The sequence below is a fragment of the Labrus bergylta genome, chromosome 3 (assembly GCF_963930695.1).
Source record: "Labrus bergylta chromosome 3, fLabBer1.1, whole genome shotgun sequence".
NCBI lineage: Eukaryota > Metazoa > Chordata > Actinopteri > Labriformes > Labridae > Labrus > Labrus bergylta.
In genome coordinates this window covers 32,119,040-32,146,877 of record NC_089197.1, presented here as the reverse complement: position 1 = coordinate 32,146,877, position 27,838 = coordinate 32,119,040, and the positions used below count along the sequence as shown (strand labels likewise).

General features: G+C 41.7%; 2 protein-coding genes across 3 annotated transcripts in view; both read left to right on the top strand.

Annotated features, from left to right (window-relative positions):
• The window catches only part of LOC110000980 (leucine-rich repeat-containing protein 49), a 28,368-nt gene extending 10,615 nt beyond the window's left edge, over positions 1–17,753 (top strand). The window contains exons 9-18 of the mRNA XM_020656407.3: positions 968–1,029; positions 3,141–3,288; positions 5,782–5,865; positions 6,981–7,156; positions 7,856–7,951; positions 12,140–12,374; positions 12,907–13,092; positions 13,894–14,003; positions 15,656–15,809; positions 16,861–17,753. Coding sequence (XP_020512063.2) covers positions 968–1,029; positions 3,141–3,288; positions 5,782–5,865; positions 6,981–7,156; positions 7,856–7,951; positions 12,140–12,374; positions 12,907–13,092; positions 13,894–14,003; positions 15,656–15,809; positions 16,861–17,076 — 1,467 coding nt within the window. The 3' untranslated portion in view covers positions 17,077–17,753. The remainder of the gene's footprint in view (positions 1–967; positions 1,030–3,140; positions 3,289–5,781; positions 5,866–6,980; positions 7,157–7,855; positions 7,952–12,139; positions 12,375–12,906; positions 13,093–13,893; positions 14,004–15,655; positions 15,810–16,860) is intronic.
• Positions 17,754–23,515: 5,762 nt separating this feature from the next.
• LOC109999659 (thrombospondin type-1 domain-containing protein 4) overlaps positions 23,516–27,838 on the top strand; it is a 50,782-nt gene continuing 46,459 nt past the window's right edge. Inside the window, exons 1-4 of one of the 2 annotated variants that reach the window (XM_065953151.1) lie at positions 23,516–23,735; positions 24,423–24,478; positions 25,401–25,473; positions 26,690–27,006. In XM_065953151.1, the coding sequence (XP_065809223.1) occupies positions 23,724–23,735; positions 24,423–24,478; positions 25,401–25,473; positions 26,690–27,006 (458 nt within the window). In that variant the 5' untranslated portion in view covers positions 23,516–23,723. Of the gene's footprint in view, positions 23,840–24,422; positions 24,479–25,400; positions 25,474–26,689; positions 27,007–27,838 lie in introns of both variants that reach the window. The other variant, XM_065953152.1, reaches the window with a different exon arrangement.

The window sequence follows — 27,838 nt, the reverse complement described above, 5'->3', positions numbered from 1 at the left end:
AAACAAGAATGAGTAAGTGTGTACTATATTTATCTGCTTGTGTGGACAGGGTGTGTGGGAATGTTCAGAGTCTGCGCTGCAGTGTTTGTACTTTTTCTCTGCAGAGCAGCTAGCATAGCCTCAGTGCTGGTCTGATCACTCCTTTGAATGGAAACTGGCAACAGTCTTGGAGGAGGTTGCGAGGCGGTGGCTGCAACAGGGGCGGACGCTGATGCAGCTCATTCAGACTGCTGCTGGGAGTGTCCTCTTTGCTGTCGGCATGTAAAGCCTTGACCATCTGCACGCACGCACGCGCACACGCACACGCACACACACAGCACATTTTTACACACAGTACAAACTGATTAGCTGAAGTCATGATTGGTTGTGATAGTGCATATACGTCCCTGTGTATCATCTTCACTTTGCCAGCAAGCCAGCTGCTGTTCCTCACCCCTCCTCACCCCTCCCTCTCACGAAACTCTGCATTGATCTTTCCGGATGAAGAATTCTTTCCCCCTCCAAGTCAGTTTTCATTGAATGAGTCGTAGCTATTATTCTTGCTTGAGGAGGTACAGTATCTAGTTGCTCAGAGTGTGCGCCTGGATGTATATCTGTTTGAGTTAGCTTCCTGCAGCAGGGGATCTCTGCATTAACGCAGCACACAGGCGTTCTCTCCCCTCCCCCTTTCCTCCTCTTGTCTCCCTCTCTCTCTCTGTCTCTCTCCAGCCCCTCCTCTCCATGTGCAGACGAGGCAGCATGCTAGTATATGTGTGTGCGCGTGTGTGTGTGTGTGTGTGTGTGTGTGCATGCGCAGGGTGGATGGGGATGCTGTATGCTGAGACTGAGAGCTGCAAGGTGACTGAGGGAATGGAGAGGGATACAGTGCTCTAACAGCAGTGACGATGCAGTGCCCTCTTCCTGAGCACCTTCTCTTCTTCTCATCCCTTCATCTCTCTCTCTTCCCTCTCCCTCTTTCTCTTTCTAGACTGAGGTGGACCGCCTGCCCTGCTTGCAGCGCTTCTTTCTCGGCTGCAACAACATCACCAGGTAAGAGCTAATACCGCTTAACTCCCTCCTCCCCAAATAGCAGGGACAAGGATAGCGGCAGGACATCTCCATGCCCACTCCCTTGGCTCTTGGCATGGGTCCGGCTCACAAGCTGCAGGCAGAATATACACACAGATATGCACAGCCACAGACAGACAAAAAACACACACAGGTTTGCTGTGGTGGGTAGGTTTTGTAACCTAGAAAAGAACAACCAGGATGTGTCTTTAGCATGTTGTCACCAGAGAGAGGGAGGGGGGGGGGATAAATTAAAGTTATTCACACAGCAGAGATAAAAATTGACTTCCGCATAAAGTAATACCAGATTTGTAGTTGGATTGAATTGGGAGCAGCATTCATAGGTGAAAGTGTGTAGGTGTATTTTGTTACTTAGTGCAAATGTCGGCCAGCTTAAAGCTCTGTTCTGTTTTTTATCTGTCAATTTGTTCCCTCTGCTTCTCCCTCTCTTAGTCAGCGATCAAGATTCCATAGAGTTAGCTAGTTGAAGCAGCACACTCTTCTCTCTGAATAAGGCTGCTTTACAAATGCTTTGTGCCTGCCTGGAGGAGGGGCCTGTGTGTAGGATACAGGGTGGGCCTGTATTCATTAGCCTGCTTTACAGTCACCTTGTGATGTGATAGATCTGACCTGACATCCCAAGTCAGCCCTGTTCTAGTGTCTGTGCGATTCTGTGTCTGTGTTCTTTCACATAGAATCCTTAAAAAGTCATTTGAACCAAATGATAAGTTTGAATTCTTAAACTTAGTATTAAATGATCAATAATTTTAAATGCATTGTGGTTATTCAACTATTTACTTCACATTGTTATGATTTACCTTTGCTTTTTGTTAGTAGTATTTTAAATTGTCTTTTGAATGGACACTATATTAGTGTTTAAACCTGATGTGTGTAACTTTTGTAACTGGTAATTGCTGATAGGAGAACCGTTGAGCTCTGTTGCTAGGTCGAGGGGCAGAACACACTTTCCATCATGGTGCAGTCCGTTGGCCCTGGGACAGGATGTTGGAGCAAAAAACACCTCATAATGTCTTAAATTGTGATTTCACTAATTGTTACCCTGAGTTTCTGTCTTAACCTGCTAGAATAATGAATCTGAAGCGAGGCAGATTCTAGCATTGGATTGATTTAGAAGTTATACAGTTTAAAACCACACAGCTCACTCCCAGCATACAACTACTTTTTAATCGGACCTTGGACAACACACAGGGACAGTTGTATGTCGTCTATTCACTGCTGACACTATTATGAACTGATTTCATCACAGTAACAATACCCAGGAAGGCTTTTTTCAAAAGGATTGTGAATGCACAGTTATGCAAAATGTATGAGATGTGGTCAAGCACCAGTGATGTACTCTCGAGTCACTTCTCATTATCACTGTGAAAATCACCCTTTTCATTATTGGTAGCATCTAACTGTCTCGATTACAAGTAATTATGTAAAAATGACACACAGTTTCATAAAGAAGTGGGAATTAAAAACACAGAAATGCCCAGTATACTAGTTACTGCATTGATAAGTGTCTCTGAATATTATTAACTCCATTTTATTTGACCATTTCCTTAACTGTGAAATTTTGTTATGCGCTAGCAGAACTTTCTTTAATAGTAAACCAGAGGTTTATCTTGTGACCTTAATCTGCATACAATAACCTCCGGCTGGGATCAGGCATAGTGCAGTGTGGGAGGTTCATAAGCAGTTCCAGGCAAATGATTCATCAAGGTTATTATTACAAATTAGTAATGATAGAACCCCCACTGCTTACATAACATGACTGTGCTTTTTCATGTCTCCCTTAGCCACAGGCTGATATCAACAGAGTAGCCAATTTTTCTCTCATAATTTTCCCCCAAGTCATCTCATGCTACCAGTTTTCCTGCTAATTCACCAGTTGGTCATGTTTTGTGTATCTTGTTTGAACATAAAACATTTTTTATGCTTGATTTACCTTGTGACTTAGGTTGCCCAATGAGTTTGGTCGTCCTTCCTCTATGATTGTAAAACTGTCGGAGTATATTGTATTGTATTGAAAATAATAATGTGTAGCTATAACGCTTGAGTTAACTCAATTTCTTCCTCCCTGTGTCTAGTTTTGATCAGCTAGCCTGTCTCGGAGAGTCACGCTCCCTTTCTGAACTCACCCTGGATGGGAATCCTGTAGCCCTGGAGACATGGTACAAGCAGGCCGTCCTGCGCTGTGTGCTTCACCTGAAACAGCTGGACATGAAGCGCATCACAGTAAGGCCAAACTCTTTAACTCTTTCTGTTTGTGTGATTACAAGAGGAAACTGGTCACTGGCCAAATCTTGCACATCACAACAGATTCTGAGTTTGTTTACTTTTAGTTCATTGTCCTTTCAGGTTTTCTTTCATTATTACTTTACATTAAAGACATTTACTCACATGACCACAATGGGAGACCTTCATATGGCAGTAAATACCAAGCTATACTGCTTATTGAACATTTTAAAAAGAACAGGGACGAACTCATGTGGAGTTTTGACAAACATATATCTTTAAACTGTTCTCTATTCTAAATTCATTAAAGCCTGAATAATTAAGCTTATTGCCCGAACCTGATGACACTGGACATGCTGATTCCTTTGTGCCGCTTAACACAAATGTATTATTTTAAGTGATTAAACTGTGAGCTAAAAATGTACAATACCAATAATATAAATCTGCTAACAAAACAATAATTATCCTCAAGCAATTTACATGAAGTCATCGAATTAATATAGCATGCCAGCAAAGTGCTACAGTGAAATATCAGCCTTTTAAAGGCTGTCAAGCAGGAGCACCCAGGTCTGAGCTTGTACTCTCAAGGAATCTGTGAGTACCACACACCTTGCCCTCAAAACATACTGCTACTTTGGAAAAAAGAAACTCGTAGCTCCATTTTCAACTTTTTTCATGTTTTCACTTGAATTTCAAAGCATACATGGTCTTGAACTGGTTTTGCAAGTTTCATGATCTGCTACTGTCAGTATCTGTCATATCTGAAAACAGAGATAATATCTCATTACCAAAAGGTTTAATTTTAGCAGTACATATTATAACAGGGTTAGGTTAGGACTGAAGTTTCAATTTATTTAAACAGTGTGGTGATGTTGCTGAGAGTAGACTTCATAATCTCTGAAGATAAAGATTTTCTTCTCCAAGTGATCTGGAAAACTTGACCCCAGTGCACGATGCTGTCAGTAGAAGGGAGATCAGATCTTGTGAGATACTATCTATGCCTGGCAGGTTGTTGGCAGATTGTCCATTATCTATGAATGAGATGAGTCTTAATACTGCAAATTAGATAAAATGCTACTGTTCTTTTATGATGGAACAGTTTTGACTATAAGGGTAAAAAAGGGAAAGTTCAGAAACATAGACACACAACAGGCTGGACACGTCTCTTACTAAAGGTATTAATCAATCAATCAGTCTTTATTTGTATAGTGCCAATTCCTTACAAATGTTATCTTAAGACTCTCTACAAAAAGAGCAGACTAGACCGTACTCTTGCTTATATTATTTGCAAAGACCCTACATTAATCCTTGATGAGCACAGCACTAAGCAACATTTAGCAAAGTTACAGTGGTGAGGAAAAACTGCCTTTAAACGGCAGATACCTCGAAGAGAACCAGCCGCATGTTGAACAGCCACCTGCTGTGAATGTGTTGGGGTTGCAGGATTACAATCTATGACTGCCAGTGCAGTGGGACATTAATACATGTATTTGATATAATGAGGTCCATGTACCAATTTTCAGCTATACTTTTTCTGTTTCATAAGCTGCTGTCAGACTGGAATCTCTGACTCAGAATCTCAGTAAAGGAAAAGAAGGGATTGGCGTAAATCGGGCACAAGTTTAAAGTAAATATAGAACTATTTTAAAAACAAATCCAAAGCCGCTTCAGGAGTTGATTAACAGTCCTTGACTAAAAAATATACATTTATAGTCTTTAATATTATAAAAAGAAAAAAGAAATATAAATAGATGTTCTACATCAAATACAACTGCAATGTTTTGGGGAATATACCATTTTATTCATTTCATTTCAATTTTTACAATGTTTTATTTTTTTGTATTCAACTTTAAATTTTATTGTTGGCTGAAACAACAGCCAACTAACCCGTCCTAGTATAGATTGTTTGAGGGCTGAACAAAGGCTTTGTTTATGCTGATAAATAACAGCCTTTGCAATCATTACAATATTGATCCCTTTCAGCAAACAGCAAACACACTTTGGTCATTTTTCCCATTGGATGTTCTTTTCCTCTCACAGAATTAGGTAATAATAGTGACATGCAGAACTGGCATTACATCTTAAAAGTGTCTCTACTGGCTGACATCACTGTCTCGACTCCAGTGAAATTAACATTTGCCTCTATTGATCAGACTGAAGCATCGACTCTGCTACTCCGTCACAGACAGCTACACTAAATATTCCCAGCTCCCAGCTGAGCTGCACCACTCAGATTGTGTTGGCAGCATTGCATTCTGGGAGTTTTGGCTTTCCCCAACAGCTGGGCATAGTTGATCCGGGACTGAAAATCAGACAGATAATCCTGTGATGCAGCCGGCTGGTGTGAGAATCTCTCCCATCCTCCACAGTGGTCCACTTCTGGTGTAGAGGACAGTCTCCCTGGCGGCATCTTTTGTGGTTCCCCCTCTCTCTTGAATAATTCAGAACTCATGAATGGAGCGACAACCTCATTGCACTAGCTCTCTCTTTCAGGACGAGGAGCGGCGCATGGCTGGTGTACAGGCTCGAAAAGAAGAGGAGAAGAAGAAGGAGAGTCACAAGCAGACAATTCATAAGGTACCACTTCGTCTGATTTGTTCGTTTGTTTTTGGCTTTGTGGATTTAGAGTTTAGAGCAAATACACTTGACAGGGTCTCAAAGAATAGATTAACAAGTGTCCTCTGAACCAATGATGCCTTTTTTTGTAAGAGTTATCTATAGCTAGATTTCCCCATTCACCACCATTTGATCCTTTATTTATCCTTTGTTATTCTTATCTACGTATGTGTTGTGATGGTTGAAGCTGGGTTTTAGTGGACCAGTAAATACACTTTTTTTGGATGCTACTTAACTTATCAAATGTTAACATACACAGCAGCATGATACAATACAGATACCCTTAGGAAACATATCCAATTTACGGGAGAGGTAATTTGTTTACAGTGGTATTGTATTTGTAAATTTGATATTTCTTTGAATTATCAAAGATGTTTTTCTTGCACATGAAACTGTTGTTCTGTGTCTGTATATATGAGTATGGTATTTGTGGATGTGCTAGAGTACTGCTGTGTCTACGCTGCAGTGGTTACTCATGTTGAAAGATGGTCTCTGTGTGGTACCATTGTATATCCGTAACCTGACTCTTGCTAATCCTTGGTGTTGTGTATTGAATTCACAGCCAAGTTAGAGCGAAGGATTCAATATGAATTGATACTGACTCAGCCATGAATCAGGGAGTGGCACATTCCTTGCCAAGCATATCGAAACTACAGCTCAGCCAGGACAGAACAAGTGAAAGAAAGCAGAGCAGCAGGAATCTTCTGTCTTGCAGGGGAGGGGCTTCACTTTTACTGCTATAGGAGCAGACTGCACTTAAACAAAATGCTGCAGTAAATAAGGCCAAAACATTGGACCAACACATTCATATACAATTTTCAATTTAAGCTTGGGGCTGGATGATTTTTGCTAGCAGCAAGTAAACCTCTTATAAAGTCTAATACAACATATCTCAGGGACAATCAAGGCAGGAGGTATTAGTTTGCCTGCAATTATGTCAGGATAGACAGAGAGGTTAAATTATCTGCATCCATGCCCTCTGAATGCTACTCAAGAGAACTGTCACTTGAAACCATCTCTGTCCTCTGTGTGTGTGTGTGTGTGTGTGCGTGCGTGTGTGTGTTCTGATCATCCAGGAGAAGCGGCGTCTGGCTATCCGTAATGCAGCACAGCAGTGGGAGGGGGTTAAGACCTGTCTGGAGCTGCCCCCAACAAATGGAGCTAAAGATGAAGTCAGTCCGGAAAACAGCCCTGCCCACTGCCCCGCCCAGACCAATGGCCTCGGACAGGAGCCTTCTCCAGAAGAACCCAGGTACACAAAAAAACAGTGGAAGACTAGGTCACTTATCAATGCTTAAAGAGTTTACTGGCTGGAAAAAAAAATCAGTGTTATGCCGGAATTGTGCTTCTGTTGGGTCTGAAGTGTATAGTGCTTCCAGTAATGTAACACTTGTTTGTTTTGTTTAATTCTGCTAAAAGTAACACATTTATGGTCATTTATAAAACACAAGGTACATTCACCTGCAGGACTCAAATTAACCACACTGATCTTTAGGCTTTATATGTTGTCAGCTGCACTGCATGTCTGGCTAACATACATGTATATCTCAACAACTATTAGATGGATGCATTTGGTTTTTTGAGACATTCATGGTGCCCAGATAATGAAGCCTCCTGGCTCTAGAGATCCACACGTTTTAACGGAAGTAGTATTAGTTGGTTGAGGTTATTGTTTTTTCGTGAAACGTTTCAAAAATCCTCCTTCTATAGGATGAATTGTAACATCTTCAGTTGTCCTAAGTACTTCATGTTTTGTGCTCACGAGTACATTTTAGCATGCTAAACTGAGGTAGTGTTGGCAAGGCAGTAAATTATGTTGCTCATATTGGAATTTATAATCACGATCTATCTTACACTTGGTGTAGATTGATAGGACTTGATATACAGGAGGTTTTCTCCCCTAACAGTTGAGGCAAAATCTGCAATTTTCCTTTTTTTCTTCTTAAATCAGACGGGTAAGCCCAGGTTCAGGACCAGAGCGACCATCAGGGGGAACGGAGAACAGACTCCGCACCAACAGTCGTCCAAACAGCCCACGAGATCCAAAGTAAGAGAAACATGCATGTTTGTGTACACCCACCCTGCCGGGCACCTTGAGCTCTGTTGGGCTCCATGATGATGTAAAGACTGACAGAGTAAAGGATCAGTTACCAAAAAGCACAATAAAACACATCTTCCCTTGAGGCATCTAGCTTTGCTGATAGTAATTGTTCTTTTTACAATTACTGTTCTGTGTTCTTTTTATTATAACTTCAGCCATGTGGTTTAACAGGTTCTGTCAATGAGCAGGACTCACGCGATTCAGTCTAATACACTCTGAGTTGAGTGTTGTATTACTTCTACTAGTATTAAATTACAGAATGACAAGGGCCTTTACAAACCTGGCACCACCAATTACTTACAAAAAGAAAGATTTTTACACAAAACAAAATGCAAGCCATTGAGAAATGTATGCAGCACAATAATCCATATTATCTCGGATTATCTTTCATAATCACTTGGAACCAAAATATCCATAAAAAATCATATCTGATCAGGAATGCTGATAGCCTAGTGGTTATGTCACGCTCCCCATGTACAGAGGCTATAGTCCTCGTCAGCGTTAGATATCATCCCCCACTCTCACCTCCCAACATTTCCTGTCTCTCTTCAACTGTCCTATCCAATAAAGGCAAAAAGCCCCCCCCCCCCCAAAAAAAAAACCAAAAAAAAAAAAAAACAATCTGATCACCCAATAATGCTTTTTTTTATCTTAAACTTTTGTTTAGTATTATTGCTGTAACCTTTGACTCTCCACCTCTGCTAGATGGGAATTGTATGTGAACATTTTGGAATTCTGAAAATTACAAATTTAAAGAATGGAAAATGACAGGAAAATGTAAAGATGTTAAAAAAACAACAATGAAAAAATGTACGCACTCAAAAATAAAAATATTTGTGATCAATCACTATGATTAAGAATAGTTATATGTGCATAACAAACATCAACATGCCCACAAAACATAATTATATGTGTAAAAAGAAGAGCATGATGTCATCGCTGGCTGTCGTCAGCAGCACCAGTTTGGAGACATGAATGTTGACAGCACACGAAGCATGATTGTGCCAAATAGTTGCTATGAAACGTTTGAGACAAAAGTCTGGTTCAATGCCAAAGTTTTACAGTGGCAAAGGCCCATCTTTATTCCTTTGCAAACAATGTAAGATTTATTTGACTTTATTTCCCGTAGGAGAGGGGAGCAGAGATGAATGGAGGCGTTATGTTAAAGAGTTATTACTCAAAACTAAGGCCTTTTACTATTCATACACTAGATTAATCAGAATGGTGCAGAGATCTTGATCAGGTGGTCTTTCAGGCACATAAATCAACGGTTTATTTTCACAACGATGCGAAAGAATTTCTGCAGACTTCTCCAATGGAACCTGAAATCTAAAACAAAACACTTTTGAATCACCCTGTCTGCTTCACTCAGCACCCAACAAGCCTATCATCTGCACCACTTAGTGCCACTTGAACCATATGTTTTCACTTTTTGACAGAGTGACATGATATATTGCTCTCTTGATATGGCAGCCTAGAGAGCAATGTTTCATACATGTCACTTCCACACAGTATTTTGGCAACTGGAGACGTGTGTGTGTGCAGTATGTATGTGTGTTACAAGCCATGTCTTTGGGGGGATTAAGTTCTTGAGAGATGACAGATGTCCTTTTTAAAACTCCTGTAGGATTAAGTGAGATAGCTCTAATTGAATTAGATTCAGAGTCTAATAAGCCAGAGCAGTACCCATGTAATTGTGACAGATTTTTTCTTCCCCGCCTTGTTCCATTCTTCACTCTGTGTTAGTCGCTGGGTTCATGTCAGAGGGGATTCAGGGCCACCTGGCTGCCTTTCGGGTATGATTGAAGGGGAACAATATGTGGCACAGTGTAGGCTGTGTTGATGGCACACTTCCAGAAGTTGAGGAGTACTAATTCTTACCAATACTTATCTACATGTTACGCTTCATCTCTTTCACCAGCCCCTCCAGATTTGCTGCCTTTGGCACTCTGACATCTCAGATGAATGGCATGTCCTGACAATTAAAATGCTGTAGAAAGGTCTGGCCCCTCCCCATCTATAGCTGAGAAGTCCAATGTATCTGTCAATACATTCATTACATCAGAACTCAGCAGGACTTTGTACGTTTAGTATTTTTACTACCAGATCTGTTATTTATACTTTAAACATTACAACTGCACTGTGTCAATGCTCTTTCTATTAAATACTTATTGAAATATCTGGAAGAGGAAGTCATGTGTTAATACCTATGTTTGTATACCTGCTTTTTGTAGCTGCAAACAATACAAGGGAGATTCTACTCTTCAGAGGCCTTGTCATAACTCTCAATGCCAGTGTCAAATTGAGAAGATAAGTGGACCTGTGTTCTCGAAGGTCTCCACTTTTACAGATGTGTATTTTGTTTTTACGGTCATTGGGTAATACATCTTTCTATGCCTTCAGTGGATTTTTAGTTGACGGCAATTATGACTCTGCCATAGCAACTCCAAACAATCTCCCTTTACCACCCCTTGATGTTTGACTGAGACTTGCTTTCATTAAGCGAGCCTTATTTGGGGTATCATGTTAAAGTATTGTGCCGGGATACAAGTATACAAGATTGTGTGGGTTAATCCCTGTCAGTTATTGGTTTATTGGTGTTTATCAAGCTGCAGAACACGATTAATCCTGTTGTTGTTTATGTTTGCTTTGTAATTTGTGCCTTTTTTTTTGTTCAACTGTAGTTCTCCCAAAAGGTATTAAACCTAACTGAACTTATTAAAACGGACTGAACTCAAAGGCTAACTATGGCCTCAAAGACAGTGTATTCTTTAATGAACACAAGCATGCAAAACATGAACTGCACTTTGCATTTCCTGAGGCACATAACCATTCACCTGTCTTTTTGCCAAAGTAGCATGAATCAGGACGTGAAGTCTATTTTGTGTCATGTTCCTCCTCCAACAGTTTACACATATTTAATGGATTTAAGGCAATGATTATTGTTTGTTGACCAAATACTAACAATCCACACTGCCCTCTCTCTTCCCTACAATATAAATCCCTTAATTGAGTTTGTTTCTAAATTAGAATGATTCCTCCTTTTCTTTCTTCTTTGATATGAGATAGACTATATTTGTTGTTAAAGACTTTAGAACAACAGTTAGCAACATTAGCTCTATAGGAATCTATTATAAACAGCAGTTTGCTCTGATCAACAGCATGTTACAATGATGCAATCAGTTTTCAATGGGGTTGCCTTCTCTAAAGTATGTGATGTGGGAATGAAAAGAAAAACATCTTATTTACAATTTTATTCTCACATTTTTACAAAGGCAGTTTTAGTTAATGCTGAGAAGTGTATCAATGCATCGCTCACTCCTCTCCTTTTCATGCAGTTTAATTATTAGTTAAATTCTACAAAATGACCCCCTCCCTCCGGTTCACTGAATAGTAAGTAGAGAAAATGTTCCCTTCTCCTTTGATCAGAGAGGAGTCAGCTCCTGGGGGATCAGTCTTACTGTGTCTCTAACAAAGGTGGCTAGAGCTTCTGTTACTGTTCAGCTTCAAGTTGCATGTACCTCTCTGTCTGCTGTATGATTGTTGTCCCTTTTCATCTCTCTTTCTTTTTCTGTCCCTCAACACTAACTTTCTAAAAATGGGTCTCAACAAGAATCTTGGATTTAAGTCCTGCAATCAAAAGGATTAGTCTTCAAACCATTTTGCCGCTCTGTTGCAGCAAGATTGGGAGGGTGTGAAATATGAATAGGGGTGATTAGCTGTTGGCGGGCGGAATCCAAATTGATCAGTGTTGAGTACCGGGCAGCCAGTAGCCATCTGATGCCCTGCTATGCTGACATTCCCCTGATTCTTGGCTGAAGCAGAGGGCTGAGGACGTGAACTCGAACAGGCAGAGAGATAAGGTCTCCTTGTGATTCCCCCAGATTCTCCACTCTCACGACTCTCTTATCCTGGAAGGGCACTTCTACTGCAAAGCAATTAGACAAGACAAACAGGACATTGACTAGACTTCTCATGTTCTGCTCTGATGTTGCATTTACCTTTTTTGTAGTACAATGACTGCTTTTTCACACAAATTGCACTTTGGCCCAAAGAGTGCCTTCAGGTTTCAAAAGGCAACAAATTCTGTGCATTCAGCATATAAAGACTGTTTTTGTCCGTCTGTTTATGCAGGCTTGTGGAGCCGGGCAGCGGCAGTGTTCAGAGCTTGTCCCTCTCTGACAGTCACCTGGCGGAGCTTGATGGAGACACTCTGCGGTTGTTCGGACTGGGAGCCCTGGAGGCCCTGGAGAGGGGCTGGGGAGTCCAGACTGCTGGTGCTGTCACTGTCATAACCTTTCGCTACATCAACTTTGACGCCATTGTACCAACACTGCCGAGAACAAGGGTCAAGTTCCCCAATCTGTCGGTAAGGTCACAAGCCGCATACCAAAATGAACCATGGGATGATGTCGACATAAGTTTCCTCAAGAAGAAGCAGACACAGATGAGGTTAAGGTTAAAGTTTAGCATAATCCACAACCAAACTGCAATGACACTAGACAAAGAGTAAAGATTTTGCTCAAGATACTCCAACATAATCTCACTTAAAGAGAGAAAGGTGCCCGATGTACAGTTGTGTTGGTACCCAACCAACAATAAAAACTTTAATTGCCACCATGTGGGAGGTTTTGTGGCAGAACTAGTGGAAAAAAATAAAAATTTAAAGGGAAAGAAAGTACTGCATTAGCAGTAAATGACAAAACTAAATCTAGGTCTAACAATAGATAGATTAATAGAAACAGTTTCTGCTCCTGGCATCAGAATGTCTTGATGATGATCAAGATGTATATTTTTTACTAATGAAACGCACAGTATGTAAAATCCACCGCCAGGGGGCTCTCAATCAAAACAACTGGTCTTGTTTCAAAGTTTATATGTTTTCATAACATTTTCTGCAGCATCTGATCTTCTTGGAAACCAACATTAGCCGGCTGCCACAGCTGGCGGCCCTGGCTCAGGTGAGGCGTCTGGACCAGCTGACAATCCACCCAGAGGGCAACCCAGTGGTCAGTCTGGCTCTGTGGCGCTCCTTCATCATCTACCGCCTCAACCACTTCAACCTTCAGAGGATCAATGGCCAGGAGGTGAGGACCAGCTCACTTTTAAAGCAGTCCTCCTTCTGTCTGAAGGTGGCATCTTCTGTCCCCTTTGCGAGACACAAATGTAGTTACCTAACCAATGACAATTTGAACTTCTTCTTATGAGGTATTAAGTCAAATTGTTACTATGTAAAACAAGATATCATTTGTTAAATGTTGTTTGGATGTTTTAGATCTGAAATATATCTGAAGAAATGTAAAGTAATAGTTGAAATCTTTTTGAGAAGAAACCTGGCTTTCTCGTGAAGAGCTGAGAAGATTAATACTTTACTACTTCTAAGAGAATCCATTAAATGTGAGGTTACTTTAAACTGCTGATTGGCTTCAATCAGCACAGTCACTGGAAGCGATGTGACCAGCTAGCCTGGGCCAGTACAGAACCTCTAAAGGACTTTAACTAACATGTAATACCGTGCTTAGTTGGATAAAATGGTAAAGTCTTCTTTTCAAACTGACCGTCAGAAAGAAAGAAAAAGTCAGATTATAACGCTCCTGTTCCCTGCTTTAAATTATTGTACTATGTTTTCTAGAATTATCTACCTCATGATTTAACCCAAATATAGCCCCCTTTAAGACTGTAAAGGATACATGATCTACAACTGCCACTTTTACTTGTTTTTAAGTTTTTTAAATTTTTAAATTTAGTTTTTGTTGCCTCAGCTGTTCATTTTATGTCCTATCATTAATCGCTTCTGTAAAAAGTACTCAGATAAAACATTACAGAGTTTTCTTTTTCCCAAGGCTATAACTTCCAGGTTCAAGTTTTTGTTCATTTGTCTCCCTTAGGTGACCATGAATGATGTGATCGCTGCAGAGCGTGTGTTTGGTACACTGGGTCATATAGCAGCCACCGAAACTCCACGCTGCCGTCTCCTCCTGCTGCTCGAGGAGTCCAGGTGATAACTTGATCCCAAACACAACCCAACATTAACAGTTTGATGACAGGTGTGTTTCTGTCCTGGGCAGTGTGTGCTGTTCCTTTAAATATGTCAAGAATGTTGGGATTCTTCGATGTGTATATGAGTTACAGCTTACAGCTTGTAAGTGTGTACTGTAGGCTACTGTACTTGTATGTGCATGCCTGTGTGTGGTGTTATTGCGTGTATATATTTTTAGGTCTGTGTATTCACATTTGTGTGAGACAGTGAGATGAAGCCTGGCACCAAGGAGCCAGGGGAATTAGACTATGAGTCTCAGGGTAAGGGTGGGTACTTGGCACTTTGACACAAACATTCCTCTCTCTCCTCAGCAGAAAGCTCTTGAGTTCTGTCACTCTTGGTTAATGAACAACATCCTTGCAAAAAGAAGCCAAATTCTGCCAACACAACACACAAGCGCGTGCGCACACACACACACACACACACACACACACACACACACACACACACACACACACACACACACACACACACACACACACACACACACACACCACAAACACACAAACACACAAACACACACACACACACACACACACACACACACACACACACACACACACACACACACACACACAACAATTGATCTTATTTTATATCATCTGTAGATTGAGGGCAGGCTCAGTTGTGAAAGTTCACAAGCAAAGCTGCACACAGTATTCCTGCTCATTTAAAGGTGGTAAATTTGCCCGGTGAATTCATCTGACTTGTTATTGTAGTACATGTAGGTCTAAATAGCCTCAATTTTTGTGGACAGAAGAGAAATTGATAAAAACATTATCGGTTATTCAGTTGTGCTGTAGATGCTGTGTTTTTTATTGGAGCATTTTTATCTGAAAAAAATATGCTTGCACTTTGCCGGTGATTTCTTTCCCATCCTGTCTGCATGGATAATCGTACATGTACAGTTTGACCGAGTTGGAATAAGTTCCAATATGATATCAACTGATTTTCTCTCAATGGATTTTTTGCTCTCAATTACACAAACAGAATTTATTTCAAACCTGATAGACACACACACACTTACCCACACACACACACACATTTCCTTAAACTTGTCTTACCTTGTTAGTCAGCGTGATGTGTGACTGATCTACACAGTAATTCACAAAGAACTTCTATTTGGCATACACCGACAAACTCAAACCCACTTTGCAAACTCTGTTATCCCATATGGAATGTTTGCCTGCAGCTTCATCTAGAAATAATGTTTCATCCTGGCACTGACCTGTGGGACATGTTGGTGCAGTGATGTTTGACATGAGATTTCATACTAATAGATAGCAACATTGGATGACGTTTACATCACTTTTAAAGTCTTCTACTTATTTTGTAAGTGTGCACATCATGCTGCTGCAAGATAGAAGTGAAATTGAAACCCTCCCACTGACAAAACTGGCTATGCTCTTTCTATTTAATTTTGATTGATTTGTGAAGAAAGTCAGTTTTTGTTTTTTTCTAAAACGTTTTTGGACAGTTCTATAGGATTGAGTGATATATGAAGGAACATGAACACACTTTTAATATGGTTGGTGTTCTGGCATTTGTTCACCCAAGGGTTCTGTGTGCTATCTTTACTCTGTATCTAATTCCCTCTCTTCTCCCTGAAGGAAACGCCAGCTGCAGTTCTTATTGGAGGGGCGTGGCCGGCGGGCAGGGCTCAGTCCGGAGGAGCTGCGAGACAATGGGAAGCTCCTGGGAGAAGGCCTGAGCAGAGCGCTGTTCAACTACCCGAGCAGAGACTGCAGTGCAGAGAGCCCTGAGGTCAGCTCGTTGTTGTTTTGTTTTTTTAAACATTGTAATGAGATTGACTGACAGCTCAGTCAACCCACTGAACCACTAAAGAGATGTTGCTTTTAAAAAGAAAATTCTACTTCATCAGATGGTAAACAAAACATTGAAAATGTAAAATGTTTCTTTCATGCAAGTGCATTAAAACTTATGTTTACATACATTATGTATCTAGTTCTCCATCAGAAAGGAATTGACACTCACCATCCACTTTGTAGTAGCGATGTGTTTGTGTTGAGTGTGCTAAAGTCACAAGAGTTACAATGTGGGCAGCTAGCTACCATCACAGATATTTCAACACTATCATCTGATAGTAGTACACCAATGTTGTGCTCAACAATACATTCTAAGTCATTAAATAAGTATATTACAGCAGTTTAACTACAATGGCCTCAATTATTTTCTGCTAAAAGGACAAACCTTTTTTCAGGAGGTCCTGCAATGAACTGTGTTTTTCAATATCAGAACTTTAGAGGCAATATGGGTCCATGTTTCAACATCAGTATGACATTCTTGCTTTTCACATCCTATTCAGATCCAACATTGTCAACAAGTTTCCATCTTGTTCCTCTTTTCATCAGTTGTAAGGACATTTCAAAGTAACTTTGATTTTTCCTTTTATGCATTCACTGGTTAAATCAACATCATTTTAGATTTTATCACTTATGGGAGGGATTTTAGCTTCTAATAATCACTGATGCCTCATATCATTTACACATAAAAGGACAAGATATATTCAATCATTGTCATGTAGATGGTAAGTCAGTTTATTATTTAATAGAAAAAAACTTGTACTGACCATGTACTTTGGGGATTATGGGGCTGGAAAATACATTATTTATCTTAAGTGATGTAGGTCATCACACATGGCCAGAAATAGACAAAATCTTATTTAAAAAGGATATTTTGGCTTAAGTTAAGAAATATATACTCTACATTCAAGATAATAGTTAAGCATTCATGTTAAATACCTGTTCTGTGATACCGTATCAGTGTGACTGACATTATCTTGTTTTACTCATAGGAGGGTAGTGTAGAGTTGTCGGAGCGTTCTGCCATGGTAGAGCAGTACCTCCAGGAGTTGGTCCAAAGGGCATCAGACACCTACCTGAAAGGTGAGGCTCTGCACAAGCTCTGGCCCTCCGTGTTTGCTGAGATGGTGAGGGACTGTGTGTCGGAGATGAAAGACCGAGCCGCCTTCCGCCAAGCCAGCCTTGCAAAGATCTCTGAGACCAAGTGAAGAGGACCACCCCCCCCCCCCCCCCCCACACACACACACACACACACACACACACACACACACACACACACACACACACACACACACACACACACACACACACACACACACTCACACACACACTCACACGCACAGCTCTCCTGATGCCATGTCAAACTCCATCTTCAACATCACTGAGAGACACTGTTACTGACTGTCAGTTAATACAATCTTTGGAAACTGAAGGATGTATTTCCCAAGTGTGTGGGAACCCTTTCTTAGCATGGATGTAGACTGTTTTAAAGTCTGAAGAAATAAACATGACGTTAATTGAATGTACATTTTCACTGATAACACACTGTTTGATTCTTCAGCGCTTGGAGCAGTAACATACTTGAAGAAGGTTAAAGGGACTAGTTGACTCATTGCATTGTGGTCCATACCGAGCATCCTCTGCACTTTAAAGCCTTCTGAATGAGCCCTCTCTACCATTACCATCATCAGCTGAAAATGACCTGTGTCTCTTTTGTTGAGACTAGAATGATTTTTCTGTGTCTTAAATCTTCTTTCATTGCACCACTCTCACACAATGTCTTCTTTTTGCATAAATAGGACACAAGTAAGGACATGGACCTTTGTTTGTTTACCACTGATTTTCTGTATGATTCTTAGTATTAAAGATTATGTATTAACACCCAGTTTGTGTACAAGGTTTGTGTTTATTGTTTTTTTCCTAGAAATCAGTGTCGAGGTCCGAAGAAACCACGTGAAGTCATATCAAGTGAACTTTAATTAACCAGGCAAATAACAGAAGTCACTCTGCAGCAAACAGTCACAATAGACATTTGTTTACTTTTAGATGCAAGTGCATGCAAGCCACCTCTTTACTATGTTAATACTCAAATTGATCTTCCCTGGTGCCTCTTACGAAGTTTAATATTAATCATCAACATGCATAATAAACAACTCGTAACCTGCGTTTATTTTTGTGTCTGTGTGTGTGTGTGTTTTCCTGTGTACGTGTGTGTGTGTGTGTGTGTGTGTGTGTGTGTGTGTGTGTGTGTGTGTGTGTGTGTGTGTGTTCCTGTGTGCGTGGGTGTGTGCCATAACGCCCAACAACCATTAAGTGTCCTCTAGGCAGTGGCAACTCAAGCTGGAATGTCCCTGAAGGCAGACAGACTTCATCAGTTTCTCACCACCTGCTTGTGCTCCCCTCACCTAAACTATCCTGTACAGACTTTTTAACCCTTATTAATGAGGCATGTAGGTGGAGAGCACACCAACGACCTGGAGGAGTAACTGCAGGGTCGATGGAGTGTCAAACATATCCACACACACACCAAGGACTTGACAGGTTGCTGTCCCAGCATCATCAGCTCGACAGGAGATGAATGCTTAGCTCACAGTATTTGACTTGAAGGTGAGAATCACTTCAGGATGTAATGCGTTAAAAACGGTTTGTCATTTCTCAGTGTCGGGTTGCTTTGTGCTGGTTTTCAGGGGTATTGGTGAGTATTGCTAGTTTTCAGGTTTTGTAATGTCTTTCTGTGAATGTTCCTCTCAACCTCCCAGGTTGTTCACTGTTTCTGGAAAAGTGGACTCTTATTAACATATAAAAGCTTGAGACTGTTGAGGTGGGGCACAGAAGTGCATTTAACCTGCATTCTTTCTAATAGCCAGCAGGGGTTTACTCAGTCTGATTGAATAATACAGAATCAGAAAATAACGTCCTTAGTTGATTTAAAAAAAACAAAACAGACTTGCACAATTATCCCATTGAGTGTACAGTCTTCTTCAATACACACAATGTTAATTTTATAAATAATAAAACATTTTGAGCAAAAATGACAGGATGCTGTGGTGGTACGTAAACACTGTTCACCTCTGGTGGAGTTTATGATCATAAAATGCCGACCTTTCTATCTATCGAGGGAATTTACAGTGGTTCAGTTGTTTGCTGTTTATATCCACCCCCCACATCCAACAGTACAGACCGAAATGATGAACGTGAAATGTATGGCCATTAGTGAGGACCAAACAGCACACCCAGAAGATTTCACACTAACTCCCATCCCCATGAAGTGCTTTGCAGTACTATCTCACTGAGCACAGCCCCCCCCCCCCCCCCCCCCCCCCCCGAGAATGTGTGCTCACTCAGTCCCCTGCTCTTCGCCTTGCTGACCCATAACTTCAAACCAACCTTCAGCACCAATCACATTGTAAAGTTTGCAGAGGATACAACTGTAGTGGGTCTTTATCTCCAACAACGATGAGACAAAACTACAGGAAGGAGTTCAGCCGTCTGACCACATGGTGCAGAAATAACAATGTCCTAGTAAATATAGGAAAGACCAAGGAGTTTGTTATCGACTTCCTGAGAGGCCACACTCAGAATCCCACACTCAACATCAATGGTTCTGCTGTGGAGAGAGTGAGCATCCCAACATTTCTAGGGGTGTACATCAGCGAGGACATCTACTGGACAAGAAACACTGCATCACTGGTCAAGAAAAGGACAGCATCGTCTCTACTTTCTCCCAAACTGAAGAAGGCAACAGGCATCCCCACACCATCATGTGCTCCTTCTACAGAGGCATCATTGAGATTGTCCTGACCAGCTGCATCACTATGTGGTAGAGCAGGAACCGCACGACCCTGCAACGCATAATGAATACGGCAGGAAAGATCATCGACCTCTCTATCTGCTCCCTTCTGGAACATCGATAACACCCGCCTCACCCCGCAAAGCATCCAGCATCGTGTGCGACCTGCAGCCACATGTCACACTGACTCTTCAGCCTCCTGCCATCTGGAGGAGACGGTACCGGAGCCTCCTAGCTCGCTCCACCAGACTCATGAACAGCTTCATCCACCAGGCTGTCTGGAAGCTGTTCTCTCTCCCATCTCCTCCACCTCTCCCCTCTTCATCCCACAACTCTGGACTTTAATGCTCCACTACTCAATGATGAGCAGCACTCTCTCTCTCTGCCCCCCCCCCCCAAACATGTCAAACCAATACTACAAAACAGTCATCTAGCAGCCAATGGGATGACTCCATTTTGGCTGTGTCCTCTTATACAATCTGTGATCACAAGCAGACTCCTACACAGTCATGTGTGAGGCCTCTTTATTTTAGTCAGTTCTTAGTCAGGACAAATACATTAAAACAAATGTTTTTATAGTGGCTTGATTAATATCAGAACTTCATTGATCCATCAGCCTAAGATGTTCCAGCCCTTTTTCTCATTTGACTTGTTTCCATACTTCCCTCTAATAGCAGAATAAAGAGTATAGCCTATCGTCCAATAGATCGGTCTGAATAAGAAGACAAATACATAAACATGTTTTATGGGAATTGTGATTGCATGTTTTGATTCTTTTTGGCAGCAGTCCCCCAAAGTTCTCATATGAACATGGGACATCAATTCTGTGTGTCTGCTTTGAAAGGAAACGCCTGATATCATAAAGCTGCAGTAAGCTTGTTTTGAACAGCTCTGATAAACAGCGTTGTTTTGTGCTGACACACATTTTGTCTTTTCATGGGACTATGGCTGTCAGCATCTTGAGAGATGAGAGGATTGACAGAACTCTGTGACTCATGGCAGTGTGCAGTACGCAGAGGGGAGACGATGTTTCTAACGAGACTTGTGCAGAGGTCCAGGAAGGGCAGTGTCTTCTTGAGCCTTAACACATTCACATTAAAGTCTATACTCTCTGTGAGTAATGGCCTACAATCAATCCTTAATTCAAATCAAATGCAGCTCTTTGATAGTTTCCAGAGCTGTAAGTTGGCATTCATCTTTTATATTTTTGGCAGAGAGTGAAGGCAGTAGTCCAGGCCTTGATGACTGTCAGAGTATGATAACAACTGTAAATTTAACAAATGTTTGTGCTGCATGAGGTGCAGCCTAAGGTTTATGATACTCATCCATTTATGCACTCAACTTCTTTTTACTGAAAAAGAAAACTGGATAAGGCTTCCCCTACTACTGTCCTTATAGATATAGATAGATCCTTTTTTAAAAGAAATACATTCCTGATTTAATGCCAAAACTAAGGAAAAGAAATGCCTGTTTTTCGTAGAACCAGAGAAATCATCAGTTAGTTTATAAAAATAATGTGCAATTAAGAGGTGGTGGTAAACATTTGATTTAATTATCTGCAAACTATTTTTGTCTGTTAATACGATATGATACATCTTATTGTCCTCTGGGGAAATTGAAAGGTGATGCAAACATTCACCTGATGTGAGTTTTTTTTAAGGCTCATTAAAATGGCTTTCATCTAAGTTGGTAACCTAACTCTTTGGCCACACAGAGGAGGTTAATAACAGAAAGAGAAAGTGAATAGACAGCACTGTTGTTCTATTATGGATGTAACAGAAGACTACATTCAGGCAATTTTATCCTCACAATTTGTGTTTGGGTGACTGACAAGCAATAAAGCTCGGCACGAGTTTGGAGGCTGCGTTGTTGAAGTGCTCAACCCTCTGATAGACTTTTGTCACGGTCTGGAGACATGGCTGCCAATTTGTTCCACCTCACAGGACCAACTATTAGATCTCCTGGGATGAACCGAGTGCATTGTTTATTCAGAGCATTGCACTGTAAAGAAAATGACCATCTGCATACGTTGTTTCAGTTCATTGAGAGGTCAAATACCAGATTTTTGCTGAGTGCAACTTAAAATCTGAAACCAACAAACAACTGTATGCACTTTGAAATTGAATCATCTTTAATCCTTTTAAAAAGAAATCAACTTATCTCATTTATTTTTGCACATTCTGTAGTTATGATATACAACATGTATTAATTCTAAAGAATTTACCCTCAGTGTGATGAGTGTCTATTGGCAGGTTCAATTCATATTTTCATCCAGTGTCAAACAACAAGGGCTCCTCTTTCCGGATTTTGTCTGGAAAGGCCTCTGTTGGGTCATCCGGAACAGTAGTTCATTAACGATGCTTTAATTGGAGCCTTGTTTTCCTGTGAGGCGTTTGGAAACATTGGGGTTAAAGGCAAATTCCTGAGCAGCATCAACATCCACGCACCAGTGCGGCCGGTCGGAGGGGCCAATCATAGAAGCAGCTCCCCTGCAGATACACACAAAGACATGTACACTTCTACATACTGTGCAGAGGTGCATGAAGGGAGTGTTCTCACTGTAGCTACACACTTTCACAGACACACTTATAGATGTCATAGTATTTACAGATCACAGTATGTTTGGCTACATAATGAAGGCATTGTGAAGCCAGTGTGTTTCAAGACAATGGCTGTAATGAGCTGCATGATGTATGTGGCATAGCGTGCTGTAAACCACTGAAGAGTAAAGCTCTTTTTTCTGCCATATTAAAGCTCCTGTGAGGAGTTTTAACTAGTTATAAAACAGACTGGAATGAATACTGATGCCCCCTCAAAGCTACCAAAGCAAAGGGTTCGATCCGCCGCTGGGCAACATGTCCGATGTGTCCTTGGGCAAGACACTAAACCCTGAATTGCTTCTGCTCCCAAGACGGCGGTGTATGAATGGGATTAGTTACTTCTGATGGATGATACTACATAGTGATCACTACCATCAGTGTGTGAATGTGTAGGTGTGACATGATGTGTAAAAACGCTTTGAGTAGTCGGGAGACTAGGAAAGCGCTATATAAACTCAAGTCCATTTACCATATTTATTTACAGTTTTTTTTAAATATCTGAAATCCTGCCACCGAGTAGGTGTTAGACAAAGTGATTAAATGATTAATTGCATGCATCCTTTTTAACATTTTCCATGGCAAAGTTTCTAACTTAGTGATACATTTCACTGTTAAAGAAGGCACAAGGAGATTTAAAAAGAAAAAAACGACTTACACATTTACAGGCAGAAGTCCTGTAAATGTGTAAGTCGTTTTTTTCACACAACACAGGCACAACATTTATAGCACATTTAAAAACAACTGGAGTTGAACCAAAGTGCTTTACAGCAGGTGTTGTACAAGACACAATAATAAAACAACATTGTATTACCTCCCTCCCCCCCAAAAAAGAATGAATTGTCAATGAAAAGTGCCAGACTGCCCCTGCACGTTAACTGAAGTGAACTGATGTCACCTTCAGGGATTGATGGGTCCTGCAAATGGTAAGAAGTCACTTTTACCCCTTTTGTGTCCACCATGGGAGTTTCCAGGTGCAGTTTTGGAGCGTTGGCTTCACAGCAGTCGCTAAATTAGATCATTTACGAGCCTGTGGCTCTACTGTGGACATGTCAGTGTGAGAGAGAGCTGAGTGTCAGAGGCACTGAGGCTGAGCAATTGAAAAAATAACTTCCTCTCCACACACTTCTGAGCGCGCCACTCAAACAGTGGGAAATGAGAAAGGAGGAGACACACACACACACACACACACCTGCATATTTATGACACACGCAGACAAAGATAGTGTGGTTTTCGCGGCAGGGGGCGCAGCAGAGGTTGTTTTCTGATCCACTGTGTCAGTTTCCACTTTTTGTCATTCCGTGTCTTCGTGCGTAAAGGCAGAACCGCGGGGACCATGATGACCCAGGTCTGGAGTTTCTACCGCGCCAGGACTTGATTCATAACCCTGGATACGGATATACTTTTGTTTCATGGCTAAGTCTCTGGAGGGAAAGCCTACATTTCTACCTGGATTAATGTCTCGACCATGAGGATACAGGTCTGCGCTTGGAAATGGATCTGTAAACGCTACAGTGTTGGATACTCTGTGAAACTACAGCGGGGTTGCTAAAACTTTACCATACCCGCATCAGTTACCTGCACGTACGTCTGATAATGGTTGTTAATGTGCTGTTAAAGTAACAATAGGTAAACGTTGAAGTAACTCAACATTTCTGTAGTATCCAGGACTTTGTGACCACCCTGTCTGCTTCAATGAACTGTATATCGACAAGGTGCAAAGCCGGGCTGAGTTATAAGGTCTGAGGGTGAGAGGTGAAAGTCTCTCCCTCACTGTGGACCTCAGACCTGCTGTCTAATGGGGGTAGCAGTTTTCAGCAGGGGGGCTCCCTCATTAGGAGCCACAGGTCAGAGAGGTCAACTCACATGGTCAAGTGGGGAGAAGTGGTTTTCTTTATCCCTGAGTCAGTCTGTTGAGGCACTGTCAGGCAGGGTGTTCACATTTGTGGTATAGCTATGGCGCAAAGGCACATCTGTCAGCATTGTAATCACTAATTGTAGTTCTGGGAAAGTGTTGTTTTTATTCTTCAGGTAGATTGTGGTTAGGCATTAGGGTTGCATTGGGGCTTGACCCTCCAGTGCCTGAATCCATACAGACAGCCTTTGTGTTTCAAATGTCAGCCCCACTCAGATGTACACTAATGTAAACTTCACTTGTTCCATTCAGGTCTCAACCTTAAGGAATCCAGGAGCTATGCAGGGAGCCTGTGTCTGGATGCTCAGGTATGTGTACCTGTCCAATGTGTTAATATGACTGAATGGTTTTAATTGTAATACTTTAAGTTTGCTGTGTCTAGACAGCTTTGTTGTTTCAGATCAGAACATGTGAGTCAGACTGTTTTTCCTTTATTTCTTCTTCCTCGGGCTGTGTACACCCTTCAGCCCTGCCTTCTTTTACTTTGCCTCCGTCACCTGACATGAAATAATCGTGTTTCTTCCACATATGTCAAAGTGATTGTTTTGAACATTAATATCAAATTTCTCAAAACCCTGTGTAATGATTTGTATTTAAATTAGAGATGCACCGATGTATCTGTTGAACATTGGTATGGGCTGATATCACTGATCTCAGTAGCTGTTTTTTTTCTGTTGTGTTGCATCAAATATTGCTGGCAAGCTTGTAGAGCGAACTGCTGGGTCTGGGAGGAGGCTTTTATTGGACACAAGAAGTCACCTGTTGGGACAAACTCTGCTTTCATGGTCAAGTGTCACAGAATCAGAACCATCTCTGGGAAAGATCAGAGACGTGCAGTTTGTAAGACGGGTTCCCGTGAAATTTTTAAGAGGAGGGACTACTAGAACAATTTAAATACATCAATCTGTAAGCTCGTTTGGAAACAGACGCCCAAGAAATATGCAATGAATTAAGTGAAAAAAAACAACAACAACCTTGGTATAGGATGCAGCAGTCGGCTCAACTGTTAATAAAAACATCTGTATTTTCACAATCAGTGCCCTCTTAACTAAAATGCAGATGCATGTATTTTGTCCATCCTTTAAAGTAAATGTAATTTTCTTTTTCTCCACGTTTTTCTGAATTTAGCATTATTATTATTATTTTTTAAATTCCATTGCCCATTCCCTTTATAGTTTTGGTCTGAGCCGATAAGGTATCACCAGAAACGACTTCTTTTTCTCTGTGTAGAGTTTCTCTTCTTCTGCTGTTACTCTGGCCGGACCCCCTGCACAGCCAGCACACCGCAGACCACAAGTTAGAGGTGAGTGCCAGTTGTGTAGCAGGTGGTGCTACTGGAAAAAGAATGTGTCCTAACATGAGTGATCTGTTTGAAACTAACATACACAGGACGGTAAGCCTCCCTTGAAAGGGATTTTATTTGTTTTATATAGCAGTTTAATTACATGTTTGGCACATGCTATTGGAGTGCTCTTCAAGTGGAGAGTAGCCTGCATGATCAAACGCCACTCTTAAGTTTTAGGCTTTTATTCTTGCCTCCTATGTCCCAGTGGGGGTAAATAGAGAGAGCTTCCTCAGGGGGAAACCTGACCTGAGTGCTAATCTGTTAACTTGAGAGCATGAGTGAATTGTCGTGAAACAGGGAGGGTTTATGTCAGCTGTCAGCCAATCACCCTTTGACCTGTGGAGCCACAAGACCTACATGGAAGAAAGAAACCTGTGGATGTACCTGATGAGACGACTGACACTCGCTTGTCAGGTTAGAGGAGGTTGATCCCGAGTCAGCTCCATGTGTTTCCACCAGGGGTTTAGCTCTGTGACCTACAGCTGACCCGGGAGATGACTGTAGTGTTGAGTTACAAAGGCTGAGGCAGGGGAGAAAATGGGGGCCAAGGGGGGGAGGGGGTTGAGATCTCTCTGAATAGCTGCATGGGCTGATTGACAAGAGAGGAACTTCCTGCCAACTCTCCCCGCTGCTTCTGTATTCTCTTTCCGTCCCCTAAAAGTCAAAGGCAGCTGAGCTTTTACTACAGCCATGTGTTTGCCCAGAGAGGTCGCCTGAATGGAGACAAAGTGCTCCTTAAAGGGCAGGGTTTCCACGGGGGCTCCGCAGATAAAGCCGACTTGGCACGGGGCTTCTCCTGGCGGGTTCCTCAAAAAGAAGAGTGCAGCGATCGTTGCTAATACGGCATAGCCAAAGTTGCACAGAGAGAAAGAGTCAACAAGGAGAAAAATGCAGGTAGCCAATAGAGGACAGGCCACTAACAGACACCCACTAATCAGGCAAATCAGCTCTTTATAGCGTCAAACAGAGTTCTGCTTCATGGACAGGAGGTGGGAGGCAGAGGGGATCGCGACAGTGATGAGGTCACTGGATTGAATCTTTAGAAAAATAAATAATCTGGGAAGATTCAGTTTTCCTTGAGGTAGGGTTCTTGGCATAACATTTACAATGCACTGTCCTGCATCTTTTCTGTTAGCAGTGTTGCTTATCATGTTTTTTTTTTATCACCATACAGGCACCTCAAAGCGCAGCGACCCAACAGGAGTTCAGGGCAGAGCATGGAGAGATCCAGGGCTCCTGGGGAACCTGGGGGTCCTGGTCGACATGCTCTCGGACCTGTGGAAGAGGAGTTCAGGAGCAGAAGAGACCCTGCCTGCCTGTTTACACTCCATCCAGAAGAGCCGGTGTTCCCCTGCAGCAGCCCGGTCGTATCATTTCAGCCCTGCGGCCAACAGTCCCTCTACAGCACCACCACCACACAGGCAGGGCATCTAACATCAGCAGGCACGGAGAGGTGAGGGAGCGGACACAGACCCGGCCTGGTGGACACAGGTACTGTATTTTCTTGGGGAGGGGGGATTAGATTAAGTTTAGTTAAATTGAGGTGTTGATACTTCTGTTAGAAAATGTTCAGGGCTGTTTGAGCCACATTCTTTAAAAAGGAGTGAAGGAAGAATTGTTAAAGGCAGTACTGTGACATATACCTTCACATAAAATACAGAAAGGTAGAAACTTCCAGACAGGTCACAGAGGATCAATACAATATGGAATGAGTACCAAACCAGGTGGCACCCTTTGGTGTTGAAAAATGAAACCACTTTATAATTAGCCCAAAAAAACTGTAGTTCCTCGAGAGCCCACTTGAGGCTGGCTGCAAAAAAACCTGATTAGGTGTCAATGGCTTATATATTTATTGGTAAACACTGTATGTGGGTCGTTTCTTTGGAACTCACCCGTCTTGATTATTTTAAAGCTAATAGTTATGCATAATTAGTGCTGTAACATGACAGGTGGGTGCTTTGTAGGTTTTCCAGGAGGCCTCCCCCAGCACCATCAACATCAAATGAGGGAAAATGTTTTGGTAGTAATTTGAGTGCCATGGTTGTCAATGGTTGAACTTTTTTCCATTTTCTTTGGCGAGATCCACAAGTTCCAAAGACCCCTCTGCTGCGTGCTGAGAAGCCCGGTCTAAAAGTGACCACCCTTCACTGGAAAGCTCGTCTTTTATGGATGGAGTCAAAAGCTTGGCTTGTGTTTGGCAGCCTTGTAACCTCCTTCCTGTCATGCCTAGCTTTGAACAAATAGCACAGACAGTGGAGTAATGGTGGAGGGGGGGGGGGGAGGATGGCGCTGTTTGAGTTGGAATCTACGGAGCCAAATAACA